General features: G+C 41.5%; 1 protein-coding gene across 1 annotated transcript in view; it reads right to left on the bottom strand.

Moving 5' to 3' along the window:
- The window catches only part of LOC116674250 (coagulation factor XIII A chain-like), a 32,082-nt gene that overhangs the window by 13,926 nt on the left and 17,920 nt on the right, over positions 1–236 (bottom strand). Inside the window, exon 5 of the mRNA XM_032506851.1 lies at positions 126–233. Coding sequence (XP_032362742.1) covers positions 126–233 — 108 coding nt within the window. The remainder of the gene's footprint in view (positions 1–125; positions 234–236) is intronic.

Raw genomic sequence — 236 nt, 5'->3', positions numbered from 1 at the left:
CTGCTTCATTCTCTGGGTAATCAGAAATGTCTGAACCAAGATTTTTAAGAATCCATCATACAGCTGTTGAGATACTTCACTCTGGACCAAGCTATCTGAACTAAAACTGCAAAATGTTTTCTCACCATTGAGGATCCCATCCTGACTATTTTGATGATGTTTCCTCGGTCGCTGATTGGCATTTTTGACGAATCCAGGATGTAAATACAGGCGTCCAAAATGCCGCGCTCAAACTG

Source organism: Etheostoma spectabile, chromosome 24, assembly GCF_008692095.1.
Source record: "Etheostoma spectabile isolate EspeVRDwgs_2016 chromosome 24, UIUC_Espe_1.0, whole genome shotgun sequence".
Taxonomy (NCBI): Eukaryota; Metazoa; Chordata; class Actinopteri; order Perciformes; family Percidae; genus Etheostoma; species Etheostoma spectabile.
This window is presented reverse-complemented; position numbering and strand designations above follow the sequence as displayed.